The sequence below is a fragment of the Aristolochia californica genome, unplaced genomic scaffold (assembly GCF_029961685.1).
Source record: "Aristolochia californica isolate CCGP_79_NKW_82.1479 unplaced genomic scaffold, dmAriCali1.0.hap1 SCAF_14, whole genome shotgun sequence".
Classification (NCBI taxonomy): Eukaryota; Viridiplantae; Streptophyta; class Magnoliopsida; order Piperales; family Aristolochiaceae; genus Aristolochia; species Aristolochia californica.
The window spans coordinates 5,190,640-5,212,860 of record NW_027181815.1 but is presented as its reverse complement, the minus strand read 5'-3'; the positions used below and the strand labels follow the sequence as shown (position 1 = coordinate 5,212,860).

General features: G+C 41.0%; 5 protein-coding genes across 7 annotated transcripts; 2 read left to right on the top strand and 3 right to left on the bottom strand.

The window, feature by feature from the left end:
• LOC137950518 (cytochrome b-c1 complex subunit 7-2, mitochondrial-like) lies at positions 1 to 4,769 on the top strand. The gene is made up of 4 exons (XM_068797031.1): positions 1 to 169; positions 244 to 401; positions 3,873 to 3,920; positions 4,385 to 4,769. The coding sequence occupies exons 1-4, from the start codon at positions 73 to 75 to the stop codon at positions 4,451 to 4,453; spliced, it is 372 nt and encodes a 123-aa protein (XP_068653132.1). The 5' UTR covers positions 1 to 72; the 3' UTR covers positions 4,454 to 4,769.
• A 379-nt stretch (positions 4,770 to 5,148) lies between these two features.
• LOC137950602 (histone-lysine N-methyltransferase ATXR4) lies at positions 5,149 to 9,525 on the top strand. 3 transcript variants are annotated; one of them, XR_011111977.1, is made up of 8 exons: positions 5,149 to 5,502; positions 5,801 to 5,929; positions 6,686 to 6,741; positions 7,131 to 7,257; positions 7,962 to 8,031; positions 8,115 to 8,294; positions 9,071 to 9,153; positions 9,316 to 9,403. XR_011111977.1 is itself a non-coding variant. In XM_068797164.1 (8 exons), exons 1-8 carry the CDS (start codon positions 5,233 to 5,235, stop codon positions 9,432 to 9,434), a joined length of 1,020 nt encoding a protein of 339 aa, XP_068653265.1. In that variant the 5' UTR covers positions 5,149 to 5,232; the 3' UTR covers positions 9,435 to 9,525. The 3 variants fall into 3 exon arrangements, 2 of the variants coding, with proteins under 2 accessions (XP_068653265.1, XP_068653264.1); XM_068797164.1 differs by having other exon boundaries at positions 5,804 to 5,929; positions 9,082 to 9,153; positions 9,316 to 9,525; XM_068797163.1 differs by having other exon boundaries at positions 9,082 to 9,153; positions 9,316 to 9,525.
• A 469-nt stretch (positions 9,526 to 9,994) lies between these two features.
• LOC137950285 (probable polyamine transporter At3g13620) lies at positions 9,995 to 11,619 on the bottom strand. Its single transcript, XM_068796676.1, has one exon. The coding sequence runs from the start codon at positions 11,617 to 11,619 to the stop codon at positions 10,000 to 10,002; it is 1,620 nt and encodes a 539-aa protein (XP_068652777.1). The 3' UTR covers positions 9,995 to 9,999.
• A 1,560-nt stretch (positions 11,620 to 13,179) lies between these two features.
• LOC137949984 (probable polyamine transporter At3g13620) lies at positions 13,180 to 14,883 on the bottom strand. The gene has a single exon (XM_068796287.1). The coding sequence runs from the start codon at positions 14,849 to 14,851 to the stop codon at positions 13,343 to 13,345; it is 1,509 nt and encodes a 502-aa protein (XP_068652388.1). The 5' UTR covers positions 14,852 to 14,883; the 3' UTR covers positions 13,180 to 13,342.
• A 5,072-nt stretch (positions 14,884 to 19,955) lies between these two features.
• On the bottom strand, positions 19,956 to 22,221 carry LOC137950428 (uncharacterized). Its single transcript, XM_068796884.1, has 3 exons — positions 21,887 to 22,221; positions 21,342 to 21,659; positions 19,956 to 20,678 (listed from the first exon to the last, which is right to left on the bottom strand). The coding sequence occupies exons 1-3, from the start codon at positions 22,085 to 22,087 to the stop codon at positions 20,154 to 20,156; spliced, it is 1,044 nt and encodes a 347-aa protein (XP_068652985.1). The 5' UTR covers positions 22,088 to 22,221; the 3' UTR covers positions 19,956 to 20,153.

Below are 22,221 nucleotides of genomic sequence, written 5' to 3'. Positions count from 1 at the left end.
CTGTGTCTTATTAGTTTCGAAATCTAGAGAATTCCTTTGAATCGCTCGAAGAAGAAGAAGAACTCGGCAGCCATGTCGTCGTCGTTCATGCAATTTCTCGTCAGCCCTACACGAAACTGGTTTGCTGCCCAGCACTGCAAAGCCTTGTCCAAACGTCTTCGAAAATACGGTACATAAAATCTCTACCTCTTTGTTTGGCGGTTGTTTTTCCTACTCCTGACGCCCTTTCTCTAATATTTTTAGGGCTTCGCTATGACGATCTGTACGATCCATACTACGATCTCGACATCAAGGAGGCCATGGCTCGCCTCCCTCGTGAGATCGTGGACGCGAGAAACCAGCGACTGAAGCGGGCGATGGACCTTTCCATGAAGCATGAATACTTACCGGAAGATCTTCAGGTTTTTAAATTTTTTTTTTTTTATATGTTAATTGGCATAAGGTTGCTTTGGACTGTTTATCGGGATTTTTTTGTTTGAGGGAGATTGCTCTACAGTTTTTATGGCCTTATGGCCAAAAGGTAACGTGACAGTTAATAATAGTTATGGTAATAGTTATGGTGGAATCTTTTACTCGTGTTTCTTGTTGATCAAAGTTGGGTACTTTCTTTCTTTGGAGATTCTATCGAAATATTTTGTTTGGGAAATATAGACTCATTTCTGGTCAGGATTATTATAAAATTTAGTGATTAGAGGGGTTTTCGATTGTCTAAGGTTTCAGTTGCGGAGGATCATATGTTTTCTTCTAAACTTTTCTTACTGTATAGCTTGAAGTTAGTCATCCGTTGAATCGATTGAACTGATATTTTAAGTGGCTTCAATTTTGTTATTCTTGGTGAAATTTGAACTTATGTCCTCGGAGAATGTGTCAACATAGATTCAGTTGCTTACTAGTAATGATGCGTCTTATAGTTATTTAAAGAACGTCAAAGAAATTGTTGAATTGCCGAAGTTTTCTAAAATTCATATTTTGATCCGGTGATTTGTGTGAAAAACCATATCTAAACCAAAAAGAGTATGTGGATTGGGCCTTTGGCTCAACAGTGCATGGGGGATTTCTAGTTTCAAATTTTGAGTTCAAGTCTCAGTGGCATATTGGGTCCAACATTTAAAAGAAAAGGGCATATTGGGTACATGTTTTAACTTATTGAATGGCTTGCCTGAGAACAGATGCAGAAGCTAACTTTCGTGGGTCCAGATATGTAATTAGATCATTCTCGAATTTCGGAGATTTATATGTGATTCTCTAATCTGGACCTCATGATTTTATGGTTTAACTTGGAATTTGCTGCATATGGACAGTTTGAGTTCTAGTACATTTGCTTAATAATCTGTTTCGGGTAGCTCAGACTGCTATTTTTCTTTGTAAAGCATGCTTTGCTTGTTGTGAGGCTAAATCATGAAGCTGCAGGTGATAAATTTGAACGTTGTATAATTGGAGCTTTAAAACATTTATTGCCAATATATTTATATGTGGTATAGTGTTGTTTTTTTTCTGGCAGAGATAAGCTATCCGTCACTCACAATAATAGAAAAAAATAAAATTTGTCACCTCATAAAGATGAAGTATATCTTTCAAATATCACAGATGGTGTATTCTTGTTCTGCATGCAAGCTTCAATCTCGTATTAACCATCACCATTCAGCTCATGTCTTGTTCCTTTAAGTCTGTCCTGCGATTCTCAGTAGAGTTATTTTAATATTTTGGAAAGCAATATAGTTCCATCTGCAATACACCACCTTCTGGATTTGCCTTTGGTTCCTTTCTACTGTAAGGCCTATTTTTTTGTAAGAAAGATGATTCTAATAGATTTTGTTATTTTGAATGTTGAACCCATACTGTGGTTGGGCTTTCTGCCCCCTCGAGCCTGGTTTGTAATATGTTATCATCATGTTGGTTTGGAGTGGCACAGCCTGGTATCTGTTTTACTTGGTAAACATTCTTTACTGTTCAATTTATTTCTCAAAAGAAAAAAAAAATGCTCAAAACGTCAACACTGGAAGAAGTGATTAGGCAATTAAGGGTTACTTCAAGATTTTCTAACTCATATGACAAAAGATTGTTTGCCATGTCAAAGGCAAGTAATTTTAAAGATTGGAAGGTTCAATGGACTTTATTGAATTTTTGTTAGGAATGTTCTTGGTAGTTTGTGTTCATTGACTCTTTTGGTTATAGAGGGTGTTAATGTAGGCTAGCAATTTCATCGCCAAAAGTTGGCTGACTTTTCTCAAGGTGATAGTGCATTTGAGACTTTCAAATCTCAGTAGATAAACACGGGCTTGAATATGAACATGTTGCAAGTTGTCCTAGCACTGGTATTCTGCAAGACTGTAGGCTTTCCAAGATCACTTTGGTTTTCTTTCTGGTAGTTATCATAGTATGAATGGTTATGGAAAACACTATGGAAATAATTATAGGAAATATAAAATTAAGAAGGGTTTAGGAAATATTGAGATATACAATGTTTCAAACTTTTATTTATGAAATAAAGGAAATACATGAAATGGTCGAGAGTAAAGAATCACGTCCGGTTTTCCTTGCTACTCTTGGGCATGCTGACTGTGGAGGATACCATGGACCATGTCTGTTCCAGAATTCCTTTGGTGATCCACAGATGGTTGAGGGTGACTTGGCTTGTGTTATTAAGTGGGCTTCTCATCACTATCATTTGTCATGGTGCCTTTATGGTATTTTTTATGCAATCAAGGATATAGTTGCTCCTCTTAATTTTTCTTGGACCCACATACTGTGGGTGGCCAGTCAGATTATGGACCCATGATGGAGTTTTCCAACAATACCTTGGTTTTGGGTACTCTGTTCTCTAGTTTTGAGATTGCTTGTCCTCATTTCGTTTCTGTATGTGCCTTTTCATTTCATACTTTTGGTTCTTGCTCTTCTTTCCTTTTCTCTTTTCTTTTGTACTCCTTGCAACACATTTGTATTTTTGCCCTTCTAGTGGGTTATCTTTTCTTGTTGTTCTCGGATATTTTTATGGTTAGAAATTATATGATTTAATCAAACAACTTGTTTGAGTTAAATATCTAGAAGCTTCATTTTTAAACCTTTTTTACTTTGATGAAATATGTTAAATATATGGTGTACTCTCAGATAAGTTTCGAGGATATTTAAATTTTTTAGTTTTGGAACACTTTTGTGTAAGTTTCTGTACTGTGGATCTTAGTCATTTTTATTTTAAATTTTTGAGAAGCAATTCGTCATTAATTTTAGTGACAAATACTCTAAAATTAGCACATTCATGTGTCATGGTCTACTTTATAAATGGTGTGGTTTCTTATTCTTAATAATTTACTATTCTAGGAAACATCTGTCTCTAGCCGATGTGTTCATAAAATTTTAGGTTAAGAATTTCTAATGATTTGTATCTGCTGATCATTGGGTTCTTTGTGCTTATTGAAATTCTGCCTAGTCCTCCTGATTGCTTGCTTGAGAAAACCCTCTAACCTACATATGTAGAACTACATTTTCTTAAGAAGAATCTTGAGGATTTTTCTTAATTACTCAGTTATGACTGAGTACCAAAGTTTGTCATTATACATTGAGCTAACCTTTTTTGCAGAATCTATTTAATGGGAAATATCTGGCAGGAGGAAGCAGACTTTGGGGTGGGTGGGTGGGGGGGGGGGGGGGGGAGGATTCAGATTAATTCAAACTCTTCAATTCTGTTATATTTGGTTAACCTGCTTTGGTGAATCCAATTGTTTTATCTGATCTAAACTGAAGGATGATAGAATATCTGTCTTTGAGATGCCTGCCTATGCTCCTTGCTACTTGTAACTTTATATGGAACGAACAATGTTAATCCTCCGATTGTAACACGCGCTAAGCTCTATTTGTTTTTGTGGGTTTGCCAGGCCATACAGACACCATTTAGGGGCTATCTTCAAGAAATGCTGGCTGTTGTAAGTGCTTATACCTCAGGCTTACTCTGGTTATTTGTTTTGTACACCCTAGCATTCTTACTAGGCTGTGATGTGGGCTGTGTAAGCTTGCTTTGTCTGCTCACCACGAGAAGAAATTACTGGTTATCATGCTCAGTTGCAAATTTTGCTATCTGTCAATTATCATTTTATCGTGAAAGTAGACTCTTCTGGGCTTGATTTTTACGCTATACTTATCTCAGATGATGTCGGTTTTCCTGTGAAAGTGTTATTAAAGATTGCTGCTTAATGTTTGTGTTTTTCTTTTTTTGGTTGGGCGGTCATTGTTTATTTTTACTGTAACCATGGTTACCACTTAGCCCTTTTTTGCCGTTGCTGTAGTTATATCATTTAGAAAAAAAATTCTGCTATGAGTTCTTTGAAGTGTCAATGAGACTTAGATGTCTTTATTAGTGGGTTGATACAAGAAATTGGTTTTGTTGCAGGTTAAAAAGGAGAGGGCTGAACGTGAGGCGTTGGGTGCATTACCTCTTTATCAGCGGACGATCCCCTGATTTCAATATTATCTTGTGTTTTAGTTGGGCGCACGAGTTAATTGCGGAATAAGGTCTACTGAGTCAGGTTCCAGTTGAACTTTTTACTCGGTCATTTGAAGCTCATTTGCGGTCTATGTAATCAGAGTTAACTTGGTTCATTTCGGTAGGGAACGGCGATAGAGTAGGCTCCTAGTTTGTAAAGGTATATTTTCTCCATAAAGTCGATCCGTCTATATAAATGAACTAAAGTTGAAATTAACCTTCCATATAACAATCGTCTTTCAAATTACCAACACATGCGGAAATGTGGAGAGCTTTTATAGCTAGAACTGGCGATTTGTTTTGTATCTTTCAGCTTTGAATGGTGAATTTTAGGCAAGGTTATGACCAAAATAAATATTGGAACAAGGCCACAAGTATAATTTAAATTTTTTTTTTTAAATACATTCAATGAACGGAAACAAATTCTAGAGATGCCACCAACCATACCAAGATCACTCCTCGTGTGCTAGGAGCAAATGACAAAGTACTCTTGGCAGACTTTACGTCTTTGATGCAATACGGGATTAAATCTAGTTCATTTATCAGATTGTGTAAGACTTCAATCAACCTCGTGGGTAGAGATCAAATTAGAAGAGTAACTTCCAAAAGATATGATTATGATCTCATAGTACTCCAAAGAGAAGAATTGCGATGTTCGGATCCGTGTATCCGAATTGCAGTTTGCGGTCTCATTCTGGAACAGAAGTCAGGGTGCCCCTCGAAGAAAACATTCACCTTCCCAGTTTTCCCACACAATGTACAGGACTACGTCGTTCGGCCGCCGCACCTCGTTAAAATTGCGGCACCTGAATGTTGTATTCCTCCGCGGCCGCCTTTCCAACACCTTTAGCGTTCCTCCGGAGAAAAGTAACAGTGAATTAACTCGTTCGCCTCCTCCAATCCGAGTAGCACTCACCGAATTTGCTGGTAGAGGCGTCTTCGCAACCCGGAGGATCGGTTCTGGAGATTTAATTCACACTGCAACACCTGTCGTTGCTCATCCATCCCTCTCCCTTCTCCACAAGGTTCCTACCTTCTATTTGCATTTTCTCCTTTTAACATCTATAAATGTAAGACACTGCAACAAATGGAACCGTTTCTTACTTCTAAATGGTGTTTTATCAATTGAAATCCAACAACTCAGGTCCTTAAAAATTCGATCCGATTAAAATTTTGTTTTGACAGTAGAAATTCTGTTTTATTTGAAGGTTGGTAAGCTTTTAGATTGTTTGTGGGGTATTCGTCCTTCTCTACTTCTCCTTGACTATGCACCACCTTTAAAAGTAAGTTTTATGTTCGATTTAATGACATTCTCGTATATAGCAGGTCTGCTACTTCTGTCTCAAGCAGCTGGGAGTAAATAGAAATGCTGCTTACATTCATGCAGAGCCCACAGGGAATACAAATCAGAGAGTTTGTTTTTGTAATGAAGATTGCAGGGAAAGCTCGAAGGTTTGTTATTTTTTTAATCTTTTAAAAAAATTATTTTTACTTATTTTTAATACCTTTTACACAGTAGTAGCGAGTACGGTAAGCTGGCATCTTAATTGAGAGTAGCGTGCCAGTGGACTCTCTGCCGTCAAAGCGTAAGTGTCTTGCATGATTATAGGATTCTGTTTGGTTTTGAGTTAAGCTGCATCCATGAACTTGTGAAACAATTCTGTTGACCAACAGTTTTCGTTTGGTAATTGTCCTGGGTATGTGCGCTTCACATTCACATATTAGTTGGGTTTGAACTTATTTGATGATCATTGGAAAAGGTTTTACATTTGTACAAGTCATGGGACCTTATGGATCTCATTGTACCACATGCTCTGTGTAAAAACTGAACTTAATACAGAACTTCTGCCCTACTATTTTATGTGTATTATTGTATATTTTTATTTAAAATGATAGGAGAAATTTCTCAAGTACTTCTGCGTACTTAGATTTGAACACACGTTGTGTTGCTAGTTTGGATTATTAAAAACGAATGATAAAGCTGCAAGTCAATCTTTTTGTATATTTTACTTCTCTTACTAAAGAATAAGGGTAAGATCTTAGCTTCCCCTTCTAGTTTCCCATGTCAATGCTAAAATATCCCTTTTCATTGTCATCCGTCATAAACACTTCTTTTAATACGTATAGGGTCTCTGTCAATGTAATTTTTACAGTTGATAATTTTTTTTCCTTCATTGAGGATAACCAAGTCATTCATTTTCTTGTTAGGTTTTTCATGAAGTTGAATGTCTAGCAGATTGGTCGGTGTATGATGAATATTGCAGGTATGATGTATTAATAATCATGAGTCACCCTTAAGTTTGAGTGGATAAAAAAAAACACTCCATACTGGCTGCAAACTGGAATTAAAAGAAATTAAAAGCTGATGACCTATTATAAAATGCTACCAAATAGTTACATAAGCACCGATTAGTTGTTTTAGCATCCAGGTACTTTACACAAAATTTTAGAGGTATATCCTGTTACCATTATCTAAGGCCATTGGAGATGAATACAAATCTCTCTTCAATTTACCTTTTTTGCCCCCCTTTCGCCTTTGAATTGAATTGTCTGGACCTTACATATTCATGTTGTCAAACTGTCTTTGGGTCTTCTGTCAATAGGACACTATTGAAAAGCTAGTCTTTTTCTAACTTTGTTTCTGCTTATGAAGGTCCCGACAGTTAAAGTACCCACTCTTATTGAAGCGGTTGGCATGTATGGTTATATCAGGGGCACTATTGCCTGACCAGCTTGACATACTTCAGCCAGAAACATTATCACCTGGGAAGATTTCAGCGGTAAGACCTTAAGAATCCTCCTGATTGGATGCCTTAGTTTACTTGATATATCACGTGTAAATCATTTTCATTGACAAAAACTCTGTAAAGTATGTGAAAGTATTTGTAGAATCAATAATTTCTTTGAAAAATAAAAGACAAGAAAATGGTTGTCCTTGTCCAATTTGGAGAACTCCATGTTTCAGTTAGATGAGAAAAAAATGGTGCATGTAGAAAAGTGATGAAGTGGGTTTATTATTTCAAGTCTGAATATCTGATATTCAGAAAGTATCAGACTTGAGGACGTTTTTTCTTTTCAGTGTTGGCTTATCTCCACGCATTTTTTTCTTCCCTTGAAAATTACTTGAACACCATATAAGCTTCTCCTATTAATGTTACCATTCAGCTGTTTTTGTCATATGAAGGGGTGACAATGTTCCCTTTCCTTTTTTTGTCATTTCCAATGGCAAAACTTACCTCTCTACTAGAGCTGGCCCTTTGCAGTGAGGGAGGCTTTTATGTACTCTTTTTGAAATATTAAGAATAATGATTGGAAAAGGTTCAAGTATTTGATGTTTTAGTTTCTGATCCACTTCCCCATTGGCCTGTATATATTCATTTGATCATTACTTTATTGTCCATCTTGTATCTCCATTGTCATTCCTTTTCTTCCCTGTTTATACCATTCTCAAAGTTAGACTAACCTCTCATTTTTTAGTTGCCAGATGCAAGAAGGGTTTGATATGCTGAGGTCCATCCTCACTGAGTCCAGCATTGACAACGAGCAGATGACATGTATCCTTTGTCTGGATTACATGATTGTTCACTTCCATGAATATTGTTGATCTTTTCAGTACCTTGTTTCTTTAATGTGCCAGTCCTAACGGAGCAATGGTATATCAGCATGCTGGCCAGGATTCGCATAAATGCATTTCGTGTTGAGTTGGTGAGCATATTGTATGAAGACCTACTTTCTTCTGCAGCTGCCTCTGTTGAAGCTGAAGCTGCGGTGGGAAATGCTGTTTACATGCTACCGTCATTTTATAATCATGATTGTGGTAAATTTATTCTAGATCATGCCCCTTTTTCAGATTTTCAAGATAATTTTAGGAAGTGCCACAGGATTCAGAATGAAAATATATCATCTCTACCAAATGATACAAATCGATCAAATTAACAGCAGACAGTCCTAGTACATTACAGGGTTGATGCTATTGTGGACCGCAAAAATCATATCCAATCTTTTAGTCCGCTCACTTTCTCATATTTAGTTTCTACTTTTTTTTACAGTAGTTCAGTGTATACTACTCCTTCAATAAATTTATGTGCTTATATGTCTATATATTTATTATAAAGGTCTTCTATTTTCCTTAATACCCTTAGATCTGTAGTAAAGGTAGACTTAAGTTTTTTGCTCAGGAAGAAAATGCAGAAAGAAAGTGAAAGCTGGCAAACAGAGAAAATTTATCACGTAATCCCTGAAATATCTTGTTCTTTCTGTTTTCCCTATTGATTATTTTTGAAACAAACAGGTCTTTGTTGGATTGGTGTAGACTGTAGTCTTTCACTTGTTGGAGGCCTTTAGTCTTCAGAGACAACTAGGTTTTTTGGTTGTCCATCATTCCTGTTTGTCGGTTATCCATCAGTTTATCCTAGTTGCTCTATTTTTCCTTTTTCTTTTTATTTGGAGTTTCAGTTCTGCACTAAACAACGAACTTAATTAAAAGGCTGGTCACTGTGTGCTCCCCTTTATCATTTCATTCTTATGTTGTGCTCATGTGATGGTACTGTTTGTCAACCTGACTTTGCCCAAGTAACTGAGCTTATTATTTAGTTGTGTTTCAGATCCAAATGTACACATAATCTGGACAGAAAATGTCGATGCCAGAGTGAAAGCCCTCCGTGATATTGATGAAGGTAGGCTTCACATAATCAGTGATGGATTTAGAATTATCGATTTGTCATGGAACCTTAGGTGTAGCTATGCACTCTTAAGAAGAAAGGTCATCAACAGCTCACTGTTGTATTTGAACCATGTTTGTGGATGGGTTTCAGAATGTTGTTTTGGTCTGGTTACAGGTGAAGAGCTACGCATCTGCTACATTGATGCAAGCATAGATCGTGACGCTCGGCAAGCCATCCTTTTGGAAGGGTTTGGGTTCCGGTGCAATTGTTTTCGTTGCATTTCTGGTGATTAGAGAAGACCTGGTAAATTTTTGGAAGGGTTGGGGCTTTGCCATGGATTAAGTGGTAAATTTTCTATGTTTGTCAGCTTTCACATTCTTCCCCCATTTTCATCCTGGCAGAAAACCCTGTTCGATCTCATTTAACCTAATCCGATCACAAATTATGTTGTGCTTTAATTACCTGATTACTTTTCATCCTGGCTCCTTCGATTTAGGTGGGTCCATCTAGAGCTGAATTCAGGTGGCGACCTTGCTCTTCAAACATGATCTGATTACACTAGCTAGCTCCACGTCTTGTTGCTACGAGGACGTTCAGTGGGACACACTCACTGAGGGTCCCAACCAAACAGGACCCACATGAATAAATCCTACTCGAATTTCCAATAATATTCATACGAGGAGGATAAATGTACACGTCTAGGGCTTTCTCTTCAATTGATCCATATGGGGAAGGCATCTCCTGCTCGACCAACCCAATTAGTGAACCCGGATCTTGCCATTAGTAATCGGAATTTGGATCCGGTCAGTAACCGTAATATACAGTAGTAATACAGTAGAAATATCGGCCGAAACAGTTTCATTCAAAGCAAGGGATCGGAACAACCCCATGTAGAATCATCTCCTCCGCCTGCGTCTCTTCGACACCTCGTTCGCAGAACTCCATCCATCCGCGATCCCTACACCTACACATTGCGAAGTAACCAATAACACCAACCACGGTCAGGGCCCCGCCAATAATGTATGCCATCTTCCTTGCACTGGCAATGACGAACACCACAACCCCCATTGGCACCACGCACATGCACGCCACCCCTGACAGACCCGCCGGCACCTTGTACGGCCGCTTCACCGACGGACATTTCCGTCTCAGCCAAACGAAGGTCGCGAACTCCAAAAGCATGCCCAGGCCGTAGAGGACATTGGCTGACGAGATTATATCCACGTAGCTCATGTACGACACGCTCAGAGTCACAGTACTGGAAGTCAGGATCCCCACCCACGGCGTCCCGAACCGCTGCGACCGGGCTGCCATGACCTTGGGTAAGAAACCCTGCTCCGCCGTTCCTAGCAGCTGAAACGACCCGCTGCTCAAGAGCGCCTCGTACATGCCAACAGCTGACAGCAGGGAACCCACTTCCACCATGTATTTTAACCACTTACCTGCTATCATGCTCGCAGCCTCCGCGAGGAACCCGTCCGACCATCGGCTGTCGTCGATTTTCAGCGCTCCTGTTCCTGAAAACAGAGGAATCAAGTAACCGAGGCAAGTAATAACAGCCGCATAGAAGAGGGCCTTAGGGAACGTTTTCTGGGGCTGGTCAACTTCTCCGGCCAGGGTACTAGCGTTGTCCCAGAAGTTGAGATTCCAGAAGAGAGTAGTTATGTACAGTTTCCAGTCTTTGGCGCCTTTATGGCGGAGGTCAACCCAGCGGCCGGGGTCGAGTTTGGGGATGGAGATGAAGAACATTAAAACGAAGGGAAGGAGAGAGAGGACGCCGAGTGCCACTGCTGTGTAACCGACTACAGTGAGGCCGGTAAAATTGAGAAAGATAAGGACAACGTTGAAGAAGAAGATGGCTAGGTCGCGCGAACGACCACCACGGAAGAATGGAATGACGAGTTTGAGGTAGTCAGCGCAGAGGATGGGATAAGCAGCGTTGTAGATGGAGCCGCTGAGAAATTTCCAGTAGCCCATGAGCCAGCCCCAGAAGGGGCCGAAAGCCCTGTCTGCCCATATGACATAGCCTCCATTCCCGGGGAAGGCAGTGGCAAGCTCGGCGGTAATGAGAGCCTCCGGTATGCTCCAAACAAAAGGGAAGATCAGGAAGCCGAGAATGGCAAAGAACGGCCCCGCAGCAGCTACAGTTGGCTCCTCCGCATAAGGACCGCCCGAGACTTCGAAGTAAATGACGAAAATGAGTGGAATGAGAGAGAGTTTGCTGCGTTTAGTTGCAGGGGATTCGGGTGGTAACTCTAACTCGTGCTGGTCTTGGACGGAAGGATCAGAGCTCGTCACTTCCACCTCTAGTTCGACTGCTTGGGATTTGGCAGTGGCAGCCATAATTTGAAAGAGAAACGATAAATATTTTGCCACTTTAAGATCCTGCTGGAGTCTACGGCACCTCCATTTAAAGACAAGATCAGTTACTTCAAAAGCTGATGAGCGGAGAGTGCTGTTCAGTTTTGTCTCATGCATAGTCCAGTATCTGTTCGTGACCGTCGACAGTACCAAATCTCCTGAGCTCCGTTAATGTCTCCCAGCAAATTTAGATTATTTTCCAGATAGAAAAATTCAGGAAGTAAAAGCTTTCCAAGTAAGGTGGAAATGGCAGCAAACGGGTTTAAAAAGTTCAAGTAATGGGGCGGTTCATTCCGGGTTAGAAAGAAAACGTCAGGAGTTTGTGCTCATTGTTCACAAAGTGCGGGAAGAAAACGTCAGGAGTTTGGAGTGTTCTAACCGGAATGAGGTAACTACCGGGGAGTGGTTCAGCGTGGGATCCGACCCACCCAATCTGGGACATCATCATGATTCGGATTAATGGATGAACCAAAAATCTTACTCGTTTAGTAAAATACTAAAATAAATAATCAGTTAGATAATGTTTTATAAGAGTGATTTTTACGTCAACTCATTTATGCAAGTAATGTGGTGATTAAGCACAACATAATTTCTAATCGGATTAGGTTAAATGGGACCCAGACTCGTGCCTGCCACCGTGAGAATGCGGAAAGAATGTGAAAGCTGACAAACTACTCAATACGTAAATAAAAGCATTCCTAAAGGAAAATAACCCCGATACTGTTTTGTTTGGAGAAATATTAAAAGTGAATTGGAATAATTAAATCAATTATAAAACAACGGAAATAATACTCTCCCACTTTGTGTGAATATGTTGGGAAGTAATTTAATAAAAAAAAACCATACACACACAAAGAGACAAGAATTTTTTACGTGCAAAACCTTTCAAAACTAAAGGGAAAAACCACAAGACCTAGTCCAGTTAAAACTTCCACTATCAACAATGATGTGTACATAAATATTCCCTCTAGATAACAATAAAGACATAAAATCAACAATAATCTCAAGAAAAACACTTTCTTGACAACCAAACAATGTGATAAAAGAGACTTCACCTAAGAATATGAGGTACAGTTTACAACTACAAACACCAGAAATATTGCTCTAAATCCGAACACCAATCAAAATGTTTGATGAAAACTGTATAACCTACTCTATTTTGACAACCTCTTTGTCTTCTCCATCTCTCACACGCTATTTTCACCTTATAATAGCAGCACTTAGGTTTTAGTAAACCTAAATAAGTTGGACATAAACCCTCTCGCTATGTGGGCTTAATGGATCCACATAGGTCATCCTCCATATATGAGGGAACCCACACAATACCATTCTAAGTTAGTAGATGTGACCTTGGTTCTAGGCTTGAAATGTTAAGGCTCGTGTGGTAGTTAGTTTGCCACGTCTAATAGAGCCAACGAGGCAACTTGGTCTCCTCTTTTTTAACTTTATGCCCTTGAAAGCTTTTCGGTTTTTTTTCTGGGAAGTAATTTTTTGAGATGAGACTACTTTCTTTTTTTTAATACTTGATTTCTTCCTATTGTTTTCGTTTTTGCATGTTCCTTTATTCCTCGCCGTCTGTTTTCTTTTCTTTTACAAGGTTCAAAACGTGCCCTAAAAAAAAGGAAAAAGATCAGCTCAGCGCCATCGCATGTCAAATCGTTAAAGATTCTCAACATATAAAAATATAAAAGGAAGGAATCCTATACAATTACCAATTTGTAATTGTATTTCGATTTTCAATAACCAAGACAGTTACATAAAAGGAAGGAAGTACAATAACGACAGATCACATTTATTTTCTCTGTCAAGTGACCGAAGAGTCCAAACAAGCCACGGCCTTTCATCCCAGAGATTCCGAGTGTCCCGCCTCTCGCTCCGGTACGCTTCTGTTTCCCTCCGCCTCGTCCAAGTTTTCCTCTTCCAACGCCGTAGTTTTCCTGAATTCCAGGCAGCCGCTTGCCCTGCACCATCCCATCAGAAAATAAGCTACCACACTCGCCACCGTAAGCCCCCCGCTTATCAGGAAAACCAATTTCCCTGCAATGACCATCACGAAGACCAGGAACCCCGCCGGCACCAGACACATTACCACTACCCCTGGGAGGCTCAGTGGCACCCGGTACGGCCGCTTCAGCGATGGGTATTTCCTTCTCAGCCAAATAAATGATGCGAATTCTAGGAGCATTCCCAGGCTGTACAGGAAATTCGCTGAAGAAATTATGTCTCCGAAGCTCATGAAAGACACTGCCACAGTCACGGCGCTGTAGGCTAGGATCCCCACCCACGGCGTGCCGAACCACTTTGACCGGGCTGCGAAGCACCGTGGGATGAAACCCAACTCCGCCGTTCCCAGCAGTTGAAACGAACCGCTGCTAAGCTGGGCCTCGAATAGTCCCACCGCCGATAGCACCGAACCCACCTCCACCCAATACTTGAGCCAATTGCCGGCGATCATACCCGCCGCGTCCGCCAGGAATCCGTCCGACCATCGGCTCTGATCCACGCTCAGCGCCCCAGTTCCAGACAGCAGCGGAATTAGATATCCTACACAAGTTAAAATGCCCGCAGAAAAGAGCGCCTTGGGGAACGTCTGTTGGGGCCGCTCTACTTCCCCAGCCAACGTACTTGCGTTGTCCCAGAAGTTGAGATTCCAGAAGAGAGTGTTGAAGAACGTGTTCCAATCCTTTTTGGATCCTTTCTGGCCGAGATCGATCCACCGGCCAGGTCGGATTTTAGGAATAGAAATAAAGAACATCAACACGAAGGGGAGGAGGGAGACGAGGCCTAGAGCCACAGCGGTGTACCCGACGATGGTGAGGCCGGTATAGTTCAGGAAAGTCAGGGCCACGTTGAAGAAAAGTATTGCCAGGTTGCGCCATAACCCACCTGAGAAGATGGGGAAAACGACCTTCAGGTAGTCCGCACAAAGAACCGGGTAAGCGGCGTTGTTAATGGCACCACTGAGGAATTTCAAGTTTCCCATGAGCGAGCCCCAGAAGGGGCCAAACGCCCGATCTGCCCATATAACGTATCCTCCGTTACCGGGGAAGGTGGTGGCGAGCTCCGCTGTCACGAGGGCTTCAGGGATGCTCCAGATGAAGGGGAAGAGCAAGAAGCCGAGAATAGCCAAAAGCGGGCCTGCAGCACCGACGGCGGGCTCTTCCCCAAAAGGTCCGCCGGAGACTTCGAAGTAGATGAGGAAGATCAGGGGGATTAGGGTGAGTTTTCTTGACTTGGTTTGATGGGATTGTGGTGGTGAATCGTCTTCCTGAAGTACGTATTGGTTTGGAGTGGAACCAGCAGCGCCCATGACATCCCCTCGCCCTCGACCTTCGCTTCTGGGTGACATGCTGCCAGTCAAAAGATATGGAGTATGGTATGCCTACTCCTGACTTTTGCGGCCGAAAAAGGTTAAACTGGCCGGAAAAATTACTTCAAAGGCGGTCGGGGTCTTAGGGTAGAATTAGCTTCGTCCGTCCGTACAGGTTTTACATTTTTAACCCCGTGAACAAATAAATTTACTTAAAAAAATATTTTACTTATATTAATCGTCTATTTCATAATGAAAACATTTGATGTCAATTGTGTTATGAATTATTTTAAGCGTTAGACTTTTGTTGGAAGAGAAACAATGATAATTTAATTATAATTAGATCCTATTAATTTCTTGTATTATAAATAAGTACCGTAGTGATATCACGACCGGTTAGTACAGTCTTACAGAGCACACAATACGGCTTTATCGCCGTCAAGATAAGTGAGATATCCTTCATCCCCACGAAATCTGGATCTGTAATGAATTTTGGCGATTTCCATTCGTCTACGCCATACTCGTTGTCATAGACTCTCTCTTATCAGCGATTGTTTCACTCTGAGCCGAGAGGAATTGACGCTTAGAAGACCCCCAGATTGGAGTGAGTCGAACAATCAAAGGTATAAATTACTACGAACACTTTTCACTGTTTTCCCTAGTTTGCTGTTCATGTGATTATGGCGCTCCATGGACTACGGAATATTCGTGGTTTAGGTTGCTGTGTTCCAAACAAGGGATATTTTTACTGTCATAAAAGAGCCAGATAGATTTCTTTTTTCTGCATTCAATACAACCCAAAATTATGAACTTCCGTTGGTTTGTCAATTAAGAACCAGGAACATAGTATTCGGTGGATATGTAATGACCGTGAAGAGATTTATTGGTTTCATTTAGGAACAGGAACTCTATTTAGAAACTAAATCTAAGAAGGTCAACAAATGGATAGAGTGAGTATTGTAGTATGTAAATCTGCTATTAAACTTGCATAAAAAAAGAGATTTGCGTTGAAAACAATGATGCCTTTTGGGAGTGATATACATACCTTTTATAACATTCTTCAATGTGTTAAGCGATATGAACAAAATTACTTCTGAACTGCCAAAAAAATCTTTCTGCTATCGCGTCTTTTTGTTCTCATCCTGTTCCCCCTTGTCCACCTTTGCTGAAAGATACTTACAAGGCCAAGGAAATTTAATCTCTAGCTGAGATGACAAATCGATCATTGCGGTTTCAGGCTTCCTGAAATCTGGGATTGTCAGCAATAAGGGGCTGATAATTTTTTGTGGCAGCAATCTGAAACAATTAGTTCTTTAAAAAACTTTATGTGGAGCTTCATTGCTGTTATCTCATAGTAAGGCAGATTTTCCCCAAATCAGCTGCTCTCGGTAAGCTTTTGTTATGATCTTGGGGTTAAGTATTTGGCTTTCCGCTACCTAACAGGCCGGTCTTTTGGGTAGTATTGGCTAGGTGCTTAACATTTAGTATCAGAGCAGGCACCACGTTGCGGGTTCAAATCCCGGAGGGGGCGACCTAGAGGCCGGATTAAAATTACTTATAGACCCAAAAAGTGGGTCGGGCCGCTAGAGTGGGCTGCCGAGGACGTCGGCTCATAACGGAGGGAGTATTGTTATGATACTGGGGTTAAGTACTTGGCTTTCAGCTACCTAATAGGCCGGTCTTTTGGGTAGTATTGGTTAGGTGTTTAACAACTTTATCCAGATTTTGTTGTTATATCTGGATATGTTGTTGGCTAAGTCCTCAGATCATCTTGATTCCCCATTAACGGAATATCTCTGATTGGTTTTTATTATTTTTTTTTTCCATCTTTCAGCATTGTTTTGTTCAGCATGAATACGCATCTTTCTTATCCCAGGTTAAAAAATCTTGTGGGCCCTAATCGTTTTATGTAATTAGCCAACCCCAACATTGTTGGGATCAAACTTAGGCGATGATGTGACCATCTGCATGTAGTTTACCAATTATATCATCCTCATTTGATGGTGTCACTGAAGTAGTTTAGTTGCACAGGTTATTGTAATGTCTTGCTGGCTACCCTCTACCCTGTTCTCCTTGTGCCAGAGTCCGGACAGACCATCTAGGAAATTTCTCCTTAAAAACATAGGAAGAAGGTGAGTTGGCACATATATCTATTCTAAAGCAACACAATGAGGTTTATTAACCCATCTCTGATTTTTTTTAGCATTCTTAATAGTGCTCCCCATTCAAAGGAGCTGATAGTTGGAGTATAGTCCATGGAGGACATGGAGTGAAAGCTAAGAATCAAGACACTGATAGAAAGTAGCTGCTGCTTCTCAATTTTCTTTGGGGAAAATAAAAAAGATTTTTTTTTAAATGATGAAGATTGATATTGCTGATTGATCTGATCTAGTATGGTTTTAACAAGATGTTGTGCCCATTTTCAGAGTTTTTGACAGGTGAGATTGTAGAATATTCAAGAAAATTTTATGTGCTTACTTACTTTTCAAATTCAAAAATAAGAAAAAACAGATTCTGCAAAGCCATCCATAGGATCTCCAATGAACAGTAAGACCGTAGAAACCTGTCACACTGAGTCACTTCAGAATTGGCAACTGAAACATTAAACCAAATCCAAATCAAAATTTACACGGAGGCAAGATGAAATGCAGCTGCAAGACAGATGTGGCAAGGTAACTGACTTTTCATTGGTTGGTTGAGCATGAAACATTTCTTAGTTTTTGTTGCTGTCTCTTTGTTTTATTTCTTGAAAAGCCTTTTTAATATGCTATCAATTCTTTTGTTAATGGATCTGTTTCAAGTGCTCTTTTAATTCCTCTCTGTGAAACTTTTTCTTATGATGTTTTAGGATCATTTTGGATATGTAAGGAGATGTCAACTCCTATAAACCTTTGTGTAGTCTTTTCTTTAGTTTTGGGTATCTTAGGGAGGCTACCTTTCATGCAACTTCTGGGGGCTTCTATGCTTTTGTAGTTGCTAAGCTCAACTTCAGTTCTAATTACTTAATTGTCTTTCTGCAACTGCTACTCAGTTGTGTCACCCTTTTGTACCTTTGCATTATCTTTCTAACTTCTGACTGTACTAACCCAGGAATGGAAGGCGTCTCTCTAAATTGTGTCAATTTTTCAGTTCACTCTAGCTTTCCATGGAAATGGCGGTCAACCCATCTCTAATAGGAGGAGAGGCTCTCAATTAATACACCCTTGTGTGACTTCTCCAGAAGCATATGCCTTCAGAGGTGGATATCACTTCTTCTGTCAAGTATCTGCTTATAATATTAAAAAGGAGAAGGAGCTTGGAGGCGAATGGTATATTTAGGCTATTGCATCATACTCTTGAGAGGTCTGGTCCCAGTGAATTGAGTCATTGATGTGGCATTTGTGCAAGGAACCTAAGGTTAAGTAATTAGGCCTTTTAAACTGGGCTGTGTCGAGAAATTTTGTTGATTAGGTGATGACATTCACGAGTGCCACTCAAACGGGCTGCTGAAGATTCAGCAACTTCTGACTTTGGTAGAAGTACAAATTGGAATGATTAGGTTTGTGTTGACATTTAATTTTTAAGTAAATTTTCATTCATGGTTGGAAATTTGAACCCTTCAGAGGTCTAGGTTACCTCTCCTTGAACAATTAACAGTCCACTAGGTGTTTTCATCTCAAAGCTGCTTTTAGAGGCAACTAATTTGTCTCTCCTTCAGTTTTCCAGGATTTTGCAAAACCCATGAGTCTTTTGCCAGCCCAAGACGTGAAACTTCTCAAAGAGTCTTCTCTTGATGAAATTAAGTGCTTGGAATTGGACGGCTCCTGCTCCTTCTACATCATACAGTTACGAACATGTGATGATTTTGGCTCCAGTTTGAGTGACTTAAGCGCAGGAATCTTTCTTTGTTTGATTGATGTAAATGAGAACTCAATATTGCAAAGAATATCTGCCGTATGAAGTCTAGAAAATTTGAATGAGATGGAGGATTCTGATTTCTTCAGCTTTCAAAGAAGTTCGGTGGATAGGTTTTATTTCATGGGACCAAAATTAGAAAGAATTGAAGTCATTTGGATTGGTTCTGAATCAGGTCAATGTCAAACTCTGAACTCTGTTGCAAGTGTCTGAAATTGTACAATTTTGGTGAGAATGGGTTTGCGGATGACAGATTCTTGGAGGCTGGGAGGTGTAAGCTTGGACAGTCCTATGCGGAGACCAATCCTCCTCTAACGTTACACAACAAGAGCGAAACAACTCAGTTTAACGGTTTCAAGTATGAATTTGAGGAAAATGATATCCCCTTTGGCGAAAGTGAAGAAGCCCTGTCGTGTAACAAACATTTCTGGGCCGTATTGTCTGACTAACCTGGAAACTGATGTCCCTCAGTCTTAATCTTTCTCTTCAACCAAAGAATATCAACTGATGAAAGCACGAAGGAATATTCGAACGTGAAGTCATATTTACTGCTTTACGATGCCTTGCGTACCTAGGGAGGGACAATAATCATAGCCTTATCTGATGGTGAAGAGTCCAAGCAGACCTTCCTAATTGGTGCAGTTGGTGGCTTCCTCGATTTGTTACTACTGCAGAACTCGGTTGAGGGGTTGTCGACTTCCGATCTGTCTGTCATTAATGATGAGAGGGTGAAACTCTTTGAATCTGTTGGGAGATTCAGGGGTCCGTTTCCAAGCATTGCATTATTGGTCGTCTCAATCATTGTGCATGGGAGGTATGAATGCAGTCTTGAGACCGCAGGAACTTCTGATAGGAGTTGTTGGCTTTCGTACGTGTAAGATAGCTGTAATCCGTGCTCCATAGAGACCATTACAGAAGGAAAAGAAAGAAAAGGGAGTAAATATAAGTTGGGTTAAACAGGGAAAGGAAGGGAAGGGAAGTATGACCAAATTTCCGTCCATTTGCGAGGAATGAAGTGAAAAGCCATTAGAGGTGCATCACAGTGCATGTGGAAAGCTCAATTCTACTTTCCTCTCTCGCTTTCCTTACTGACTCATAAGGCTGACCGCCCCGCTCCCTAAAGTTCTCCTCCCATCCCCACGTGGTTTTCTTACCTCTTCTTAAAATTTACATCTTTGGAGCTATATTGAATTTGCATCTAAGCTGAGAAATTTCCGTGAGCTGAAAGCAGTAAATTGTACTGGGAGAGGTTGGGAGTGCTTTTCTTCTATAGTACAGAACAGTGAAGAACCCGAAGAATCGCTCTTTTAAGTTTCTTCGTGCCAAGACGGATGCTACAGTATCGCTGACAGAAAGCCGCGAATTTCAGTGAGGCCTCTATTCGGCATTATTTTTTTCTTATAATAATAATACAGACAAAATCGAGGCTCTCGTAGTCTATATTTGGTCACCGATCCGAGGATGATTTGTAGAGAAGACCATCGGAACAGGTTAGACGAACTTCTTCTGGGGGAATGAAGCAGTCGACGGAAAGGCCGGGCACGTTGAAGGCAACATCATCGATGGTCCACACTTCTTCCATCCGTGTCACCAGGCGGTTCACCTTCACTCCATCGCCGAATCTGGTCAAGCTCACGCTGGACTGACCCGAGTGGGCGATCATCACCCCCTCTACGTCCCTGTAGTCCTCCATTCGTGATCCGATCGTGGTCTCCCAGTAAGTGGGGTGCGCTCCAGGTGACTGGATTCGGGTCAACTGGGAGTCTTCCAGGTACACCAAGAATCCGCTCCTTTGGCTAAAGTAAGCGAACATCACATGTTTGATGGTCTCCGCCGTGCTGTCGCTCCTGTCGGCAAGGACAGAGTGGTCGGCCGCTAATTTCAGGACAAAACAATCTTCCTCCTCTATCTTCTTCTCTCCGATGTACTGAGCCGAAGAGAACACGGCGGCTACTGTGACCGGGTCTAGTCCCTACAAATGTTAACATGGCATATAGTTATACTTCAAATAGTCGGTTACTTCATCGTTAGTTTGTTATCGATATTACCTAGCCCCCCCCCCCAAAAAACACAGTAAAATCTTCGTTGAAATGATGGAAAACAAAACCATGTTTTTACATCATTTCTGATTAGAATCAGAAGCAAGGCTGTAGTGACAGTGATGGGGTGGCAAACAAGCAATCACCAATTAAACCCACGCCTCCCTTCGCTTAATGTTAGATAAGGAATTCATGACTGAAACGCGCATGATTAGTTAGCTACGGGAGAAAAAAGTTTTTTAATTTATAACCTGTCTGGTACTCTGGTAAAAAGAAAGAAATGAGTCTACTTTGGTTTGCATTAAAAGAGAGAAAAAGATAAAGAACACAAAAATTAAATTTACATGGGAGCTCCGATGAAAGCCAGCATTAATTTAGATTAACCGTAAGTAGGGGGAATCTAGATTAACTGTAAATGACTAACAAAACGATGCAATTGTGAATTAAACAGGGGCTCTACTGAAACTCAGTGCTGAGTAACTGCTGGATGGAGTAATTCTCTGTGCCCATTGTTTAATGAGGGAAGAAAGGAAAGAAAGAGAAACGGAAGGATTAGAGCATGTGAGAAATTGATGAGGGAGAGAGATTACACTTGCCTGGAGTGACCGGCGGAGAGGACGGGACCCACCTTTTGCGGCGTGGACGCCGAGCCAGGGCGTATGTCGCCACGCGAGTTTGCCGTCGCAGCCGGCGACAACTTTCTGCCCCGCCACCACTAGCTCCACCAGCCACATATCGGGAGACATCTGCCACGTCACGAAACAGCCCCTCTGGGCCGTCGACGGACTGGCATCCTCCACCATCGTCATCCTCACCTTTCCCGCGGCATAGACGCTCTTCACTCCCCCCTCCATCTTCTTACAGCCGGTTGACGCGCTGTACTGCTGAATTATGTACTGACCCTGTGACTCCACCTACAATATATTCGAAACAAAAGAACAATCAACGAACGGAACAGGAGGCGATCCAGGACTGCAGAATATCAACCAGATGTAAGGCAAGCCAACTCGAAATAGTACGAACACAGTAATGCCGTTTCTAAATCGTCAGAGAAAATTAACTAAGACAACCCAAGTAAGTCGAGGCGAAGCAGTGCCTCTGGGAAGATCATCAAGATACGGGACTCGCTAAAATTACTTACGTCCAAAGGTGATCTGGGAAGGGCAGAAACCGGGGAAAGCGGACAACCCATTACGGCCAAGAGGATTTTGATTCCTGATTTCTTGGGAAAGAAGAGAGGAAACTGTAGCTGGATCTTGAGCCAGTTTCGCCATGAACGGTCCTTCTTTTTGGCATCTTCCTCGTCGATGGGTTCCTCGGAGAGAGGGGCGAGACGATCCATTTGAGTATAACTACAAGTGTTCGAATTCGGTGGTTTGGATTTTGTATTGCTCGCAAATTCTAGTTGGGTTGGGTTCTCTCATCTCATCCGTGGCGACTGGCGTTATTTTCAACCTCACTGAAGGGGAGGGGGGA